This window comes from Triticum urartu, chromosome 3A, assembly GCF_056163025.1.
Source record: "Triticum urartu cultivar PI428250 chromosome 3A, HENAU_Tu73, whole genome shotgun sequence".
NCBI lineage: Eukaryota > Viridiplantae > Streptophyta > Magnoliopsida > Poales > Poaceae > Triticum > Triticum urartu.
Window position 1 is genome coordinate 215,769,390 of NC_141875.1, and position 8,212 is coordinate 215,777,601.

General features: G+C 39.5%; 1 protein-coding gene across 1 annotated transcript; it reads right to left on the minus strand.

The window, feature by feature from the left end:
• Window positions 1-2,307: 2,307 nt before the first annotated feature.
• On the minus strand, window positions 2,308-3,610 carry LOC147979252 (uncharacterized). The gene is made up of 2 exons (XM_087515106.1): window positions 3,447-3,610; window positions 2,308-2,728 (listed from the first exon to the last, which is right to left on the minus strand). Exons 1-2 carry the CDS (start codon window positions 3,608-3,610, stop codon window positions 2,308-2,310), a joined length of 585 nt encoding a protein of 194 aa, XP_087371232.1.
• Window positions 3,611-8,212: the final 4,602 nt, after the last annotated feature.

The window sequence follows — 8,212 nt, forward strand, 5'->3', positions numbered from 1 at the left end:
AGGAGGCCGGGGCGGGCACGACCTCCCATGGTGGCGCAGCGGCGTGCTGGCTCGGGACTTCGTCCCGAGCTCGGGGGCGAGCGGCATGGGCCGGCTGGGCCATGGCCTGGCTAGCTAGCTGGGCCGGCCCAGTTGGTGAGGGGATTTTTTTTAAACACAGACAAAGAAAGAAGGAAAAACAAAATAAAATAAAATATTATATAGGCATATAATATATCAAAATTTTCAGAAAAAGATTTTCTTCAACACGAACATTTTTCTAGCATTAAATAAAATACACACAAATTCAGATAATTCAAAGAGTGCTACTGGTCTATTAAAATCCAGTAAAAATCATTTTAAAAATACCAAAATGATTTCAAATAAATTTTTCTCCAATTTTCTAATGTAGGGAATCATGTTACCCTAATTTCCATATATTTTATTTTTGGAGAAAAATAATTTGAATAAAACTCAAATAAATCCAAATTGAAAATTAATTCCAAAAGGACTTGAAATTGATCCTTTGAAACTCCCAACTCATATTTCATTTTTGAAGAAGTCATTTTATCTTCTCTCGTGAAAATCATTTAGTTGCATAAAGTTTCTGAAGTGGAAAATATTTCCCAATGGAATTCAAATATTTTTCAAACACCCCTTTCATTTTAAATGGAAGAAGTCATGTCATCTTCTCTCTAGGGTTTTGTATTTGAAAAGAATTTGAATTCACGAAGATCAGAAAACAAATATGAAAGTTTGGGAAAGTCCTTTTATTCCCTCTCATTTAACTTTCAAAAGTTTCGAATTCACTCACTTCCAGACAATCAATCAAACAATCAGTCAAATCTATCTATTTATTATAACATTCCAAAATTTAGAATTTTGGGATGTTACATGTACCCTCTTTTCTTGTACTTATACTATAGTTCTGTTAGTACTGAATTGTAATGTCATTCAGTCTAAGGCTTTTAAAATTTGGTGTCACGTTAGCACTTGTGGATCTAGCGTGAGTGGAGTGACGCTTCTTTTGTTATGTAGAACTGATTTCATATAATGTATTAGAATTGAAGTTTTTTTGGTATTGAAATTATTTACGACCAAGTTGCTACGTGATCTGTAGCCAGATTTTATTTAAGTATAAGAAATTTAGCAAAATTTTGAGAGCCAAATTTTGGTTTGAACTTCTTGAATTTTAGTAGTTGAAATTCATATTAAAAGTTAAAGCACTGGTTTAAATTAGCTACAATTAACGGATAGCCGTATTAAGTTCATAATTAGTTCACTAGTCAATGTGGGCTGATGCTTCTGTTTTTTTGTTAACTTTTGTCCTTGGTTCAACTATAATCTACTTGGTCGAGTCTTGGCCTTCTTTCTCAAGGCATTAATTGGTATCATCATAGCACTTAGCGAATAAACTAATTTGTACTGAGATTCCAATTGTGCTAGTACTTTTATCATTTTATTTTTTGTTGTTTGAAACTAGTGCCTCACTGGTCAATGTGGGCTGATGCTTCTGTTATATTTCTTGTGATTTTTCTCCTTGGTAGAACTGATATCATTTTGATTTAGTTTTGGCCTTCTTTTTTCTAGGTTGTGGTTCTTCTCAAGGCAATGTTTGCTATGACCATAGTACTTGCCGTATAGACTAAGTTGTACTGAGATTTCAGTTGTACTATTACTGTTATTCTTAGTGTGTCACTGTTTTATGGAATGCTAAATGAAACTTCCCGTTCCTTTTTATATTTTTGTAGAATGGATGTACCGTGTGTTCAAGTGTACTAGAACTCTCAGTCCTAGCATGCTAGTGACTAGGAAATACGTACTGATGGTTCTTTGCTTTTCCTGTTGCAGTACTTAGTAAATTTCTAACTACTATTAGCACGATGTTGTTAGTACTGAATGTTGTCCTCGGCTGAAACTTAGTCTTTTTTAGTGTTCTTCTGAAACTAAAAACTGATTTTTAGTGTGATAGTACTACCGTACATGTCTAAGATGTACTGAGCGTCCAAGGCTACTATTTGTTGTTGTCCTTAGTTAGTCTGCCACTATTTTTTGTGAAATATCCATGCGCGATTTTGTTGCTCCATTACTAGTGTTGCGTGGCAGCCATCAAGTTTCAACTTCAACCTAGTTCAACTTGAAATGATGGATCAACAAAATAGGAAGCTAGCATACTTGTTGAATGACATAGGCAAACTTGTTCAAACGCTAACACACATAACGTAGGGTAGCTGGTTCAACATAACGAAAGCAAACTACAAATCTGAAACAACAAGATTAAGGACAAGCAGAAGCGCGAGCAACACGAAGGCAGACTTTAATGCATCTTCATCCCGCGAAGTTGCAGTGGTAGTAGGAGTCATCCTCCTGCTCTTTTGAAATATCCCAACCTGTCACGATGTTGTCGATTGTCTTCCATGACTTGTACGTGGCGTACGCATCTATTCCTGCGTACTCGATGAGCTTGTCTGGCAGCGGACTGGTCCCCCACAGTTTGTGATCTTCCTTCTTCTCAATCTTCTTCATCATGCCTTTGTAGAATGGGTGGATGATGCCGCCTGCAACATCGGCCAAGGAGTCATAGTTTTTGTTGGTAGTTGGATCTTTCCACTTGCGCTGCATGTCGATGAAGTTGTTGGGGTTGATCTCCAAACCAGATTTGTCCAGCATCCGCTTGTCACCTCCAATGCTGAAACCGACAAATGTGTACAATTTCTCCTCCTGCAGGAACTGTTTGAGGTGCTTGAGCCTGCAAGGGGGGAGACACATATTGAAGGTTGGTGTTCTTTTTTGAAGATTTAATTCTTCTGCTTTTTGGTTTTAGAAGTGAAAATCCATGAGGTAGATGCTTATATAGTATAAGTCATGGATGAATGTAGTTCAGAAACTAGTACACAAAGTCTTGAAATTAAATTCAACTACACCATGTTACTTTTCTTTTTTGCTATCTTCAGTGCTTCACCAAATGCTTCACCAAATTGAAGAATCATTTTACCAGAGTCAATGATATATGTACTGCTTGATTCAAGTTTAGTTTTCTTTTTTGTTGAATAAAATACCTATACCAGTGCTTGATACTTTTTTGTGCATCAATTCTATATCAACTTCAGAAATTAATTTGAGCAACATGTGCATCAAGATATGGACCTATACCACTTCACCAAACATCTTTTAATACATCAATTCTATAAACTATACTAGTGCATCAAGATCAGAATCTATGCTAGTACATCAAGTTCAGAATTGTATAAACATTTTTCAGATGCTAATCCAGTGCATCAATTTCAGATGCTAATCTGGTGAAACAATCCACTTCACAGTTTCAGAAATGCACGTAACTTGAGAAACATGTACTCGTGCATCCACTTCACAAACTATAGTAGTTCATCTAGTTGGGAAACAAGTTTAATGAAGTTTTTAGGGAGTAGTAATAGTACAACAGATGAATGAATAGTAGCATGGGTTACCATTTTGTGGCCGTTGCGATGTGGTACACCAAGCAGAATTCCTCGACGCACAACTGCAAGACTGCTGCCATCTGTGGAGGTTCATCTTCGCTTGTGTATTCCACATCAACTCCGATGAAGCTCAGATACAAGCCGCCGCCCTTCATCCTGAGCATGCTCATCATCTCGTCGGCCTGTCTGGTTCGCTGGTGCAGACGATCTCCAGTGTCTCCTTGTTGTAGATCTCAACCCCTGTGAGGGTTCTCGTGTACTCGCGCTTCTCTCTGGGGACGTGAACGTCGACGAGGTTGCTGCTCTTGTACGATGTCTCGCCATGATGTCGCTTGGCGGACGGTTCCTCCGACATCACCTTCCTTCGGCGACTGTGGGCTTTGGAGAGAGAAGTTTGTGGTTTGTGTGCAGTGGAGATGGAAGCGGCAATGGTGGTTCTGTGAATGAGGCAGAGATGGAAGACAATGGGGTATTTTGTAGTCCGTCGACGGGGATGTGTGGGAGGCGGTTCATCGGGGGCGTGGGTGTAGTGGTCGTGGGGGTCCCCGTCTGCAATCCCTTGTCGCAACCGCCCAGTGGGTGGCGTGGGTGGTGGCCTGGAAGAACTAACCGTTCAAGCCAAGGGTTAATTTGGTGTCGCACTGAGTAGTCTTGTCAAGCTGTACTTATAATCTTCTTATCCCACTTGCACGTCTCCTGGGTGGTGATGATGGCATTTTGCACTGTTTAGGTGATGTATGATTTGTGATGTTTTTCCGTGTGGATGTTAAGTATTGTTTTTCCACTAAAGTCTTATACACTAGTTTATCTCAAAACATTTTTCAGTGCCCTGGGAGTTGTTGCTCAAAACTGGTGCTTATTTTATTTTCATCTGTACCAACCTAAGTTAGGCCTTTATAGTTTTTGCATTCTCATTTTAGTGCACTTATGGTTTAGTGTTGTGTGAACATAATTGTAATTTCATACAGCGTACGGTTTTGAAATTTGGTGTCACATTGGTGTGAGTGGCCTGACTGATCCTGCTTTTTAGTAATGATGTCATATGTATGTTTGAACTGAGTTTTTTTGGGGGTAGAGGGGGGGAATTGAGATTATTTACGACCAAATCTTTCGGTGAGGTGTGGATAGATTTTATATAAATAAGAAATTTAGCATAATTGACAAAGAAAATCTATTTGAACTTGTTGCATTTTAGTAGTTGAACTTGTCATATTTTATATAAATAAGAAATTTAGCATAATTCACAAACATTCTCTATTTGAACTTGTTGCATTTTAGTAGTTGAACTTGTCATATTTTATATAAATAAGAAATTTCGCATAATTCGCAAACATTGTCTATTTGAAGTTGTTGCATTTTAGTAGTTGAACTTGTCAGATTTTATATAAATAAGAAATTTAGCATAATTGACAAACATCGACTATTTGAACTTGTTGCATTTTTAGTAGTTGAACTTAAAAGTAATATTTCATTCGGTTCTTTAAATTATGTATATTTAACAAATAGGCTATTAAGTTCTCTTATTTTTAGAGGTCCAGTGTTTTTGTATCATATTTTTTCCTTTTTTTATCATCCGTGGTGCAGAGCTAAAATTATTTTTATTTATATTTTTCGTATTTAAGGTTATTGCCTGCAAAGTAGTATTTGAATTTATATATTTTCAGTTTCGAACATTTTTCTTGTACTTTATATTTCTTTGCCCCGCTCTCTAGTTTGTTTAACTGGGCTTATTGGTGGGGTGTTTGTAGACGATGGAGGCTATTGGGCCATTTTCTGGCCCAAATGGCCCGCAGGGCTGTGTAGTGCAACGTGCGCGTGCGCTCTGGGTTTAGTCCCACCTCACTAGTCGAGGGGGCTCTAGACCTGTTTATAAGCGCAGCCAAGGCTCACCAGTCGAACTCCTCCGAATACTTACCTGAGCGCTTATACACGGCACTCGCTCTCTCTCATGACCTATGGGCCCTTGACGGCAGGCCTTGCGTTGTGCGGATTACTAGGGATTCGCCCACGGGCTCGAGTTGAAGTATCTAGCATCATCAGGGCCTGCGTCAGTCCTTGAGCGGTCAATTTTTCTTTTTTTGTTTGTTTAAATCTAGTAATTGACTCCACTAGTAACTTGGACTAATTCTTTTTGTTCTAGTTCTTGTGATTTTTGTGTAAGTGTAATCTTTTTCATTTGAGTTTTTTGCCTTCTTTTTTGTGTTTGTTTTTGCGATTGTTCTCAAGGGTCTTCTGGTGTCATTTTCGGTACTATGGTGCTTGCGTGTAGACTAAGTTGTACTGATAGTCCATTCATAGTAGCACTTATGTTCTTAGTCTGACATTTTTTGGGGGTGTTAAGGATTGATGCTTCTTTGTACTTTTTATTGTAGTAATTATGTATTGTCCGATCAACTGTACTAGTACTGTCATTCTTAATCTGCAAGTGACCAACATAAGTGTGAGCTAATGCTTCTTAACTTTTTCTGTTTGTAGTACTTGTTAATTTTCTAGCAGCTACATATGAATGAGAACACTACATGAAGTACTAAGAATTTCTTGAAGCGTTGTTAAGCAACTCAAATTTTGCTGATCGTTTTCAATTTTTTGTTTTATATACAATACTACATGAAGTACTACACATGAATGAGAACACTACATGAAGTACTACACATGGAACAATGTTGTGTGATTAGTTGCTTCATAACCAGTACTTTAGAGCAGCCACAAAGTTCCATTCAGAAGCTACTTTGAATTTTAAATGATGGATTAACAACATACGAAGCTACCAAACTTATATAATGAGATAAGCAAAACATTGTACTTGATGGCATAAATAAACTTGTTCAACCATGACAAGCACGACATAATCATACTGCTTCAACCCAACGAGAGCAAACTACTAATTTGAAACAACAATATAAAAGGCAAGCACAAGCTGAAGCAAAACGAAGGCAGGCTCTGATGTATCTTCATCCCTAAAAGGGGTGAAAGGGCCGGTCGTAGTAGTTGTCACCCTCCCGCTCTTTTGCAAATTCCCAACCATCTGTGATGTAGTCGATCATGTTCCATGACTTGTACACGACGTACGCATCTAGTCATGTGTATTCGATGAGGTTGTTTGGCAGCGGGCTGATCCCCCACAGTTTGTGGTCTTCCTGTGTGTCGATGTTCTTCTTCATGCCTTTGTAAAATGGGTGGATAACGCTAGCTTCAACATCAGTCAAGGAGTCATACTCTTTTCCGGTGTATGGAACTCTCCAGAGGCGCTGAATGTCGATGAACTTGTTGGGGTTGATCTCCAAACCAGACATCTTCAGCTTCTCTTTGTCGCTTTCAATGCTGAAACCGGCAAATGTGAACAACCTCTCATGCTGCAGCATCTCGTTCAGGCGCTTGGGCCTGCAAGGGGAGAGACATTTTGAAAATTAGCATTACTTTGATGTTTGAATTATTCATTTTCGTTTTGTTTTACAAGCGATGAATCCATGAAGTAGATGCTTATATAGCATAATTAATGGATGAATGTACTTTAGAAACTAGTAAACAAAGTTCTGAAATTAAATTCAAGTACATCATGTTATTTTTCTTTTTGGATTATACATAGTTTCAGTCAATGTTGTATGTGCTGCTTTAGTACTAATTTAGTTTTCTTTTGTTGAATAGGATAACACATAACCAGTGCTGCACCAAGTCCTTAGTTTTTTTGCTTATGAAAATAACATTAGATCAAATTCAGAAAATACTTCACTACATCAAGTTCAGAAACATCTTTTTAATACATCGAGTACATAAACTACACTATTGGATCAAGTTCAGAAACTACACTAGTCGATCAACTTTAGAAATTAATCTTCCGCAAGATTTTCCAAATAGTAATCCAGTGCATCAGGTTCAAAAATACATTTATAGTGTATCTACTTGAGAAAATGCAATAGTGCATCCACTTTTCACAAACCACACTAGTACATCTAGTTGGGAAACAAGTCTGATGAAATTTTCAGGATACAGTACTAAAAAAATAGATGAACCAAACAGGGCAAATGAGTAGGGTGGGTCACCATTTTGTGGCCCCTGCGATGTGGTACACTAAGCAGAGCTCATCGATGCACAACTATAGGACTGATGCCATCTGGGGAGGTTCATCATCGCTGGTGTAGTGCACACCAACGCCGACGATCTTACGAAGCTTGCCGCCAGCCTTCCTCCAGAGCCTGGAGATCATCTCGTTGACCTTGTCTGGTTCGCTGGTGTAGACGATCTCTAGCGTCTCCTTGCCGTGGACCTCAACCCCTGTGAGTGTTGTGGTGTACTCGCGCTTCTCGCCGGGGACGTGAACGTCGACAAGGTTGCTGGTCTTGTCCGACGTCTCGCCATGATGACGCTTGGCGGACGGTTCCTCCGCCATCGCCCTCCTCCGATGACTGTGGGCTTGGGAGAAAGAAGTTTGTAGTTTGTTTGCAGTGGAGATGGAAGGGGCAATGGTGGTTTCTAGGAATGAAGCAAATATGGTAGAGAATGGGGTATTTTGCAGTGCATCGACGGGGGGTGTGTGGGAGGCGGTTCGTCAGGGTGTGGGTGTAGTGGTCGTGGGGGTCCCTGTTTGCAGTCCCTTGTGGCAACCGCCTAGTGGGTGGCGCGGGTGGTGGCCTAGAAGAACTAACCGTCCAAGACAAAGGGTTTTTACTGACGCACTGAGTAGTCTTGTGAAGCTGTACTTATCAGCTGCCTATCCCACTTGCACGTCTCAGGGGTGGTGATGATGGAGGTTTTGTACTCCTCTGTTGTGGGTACTT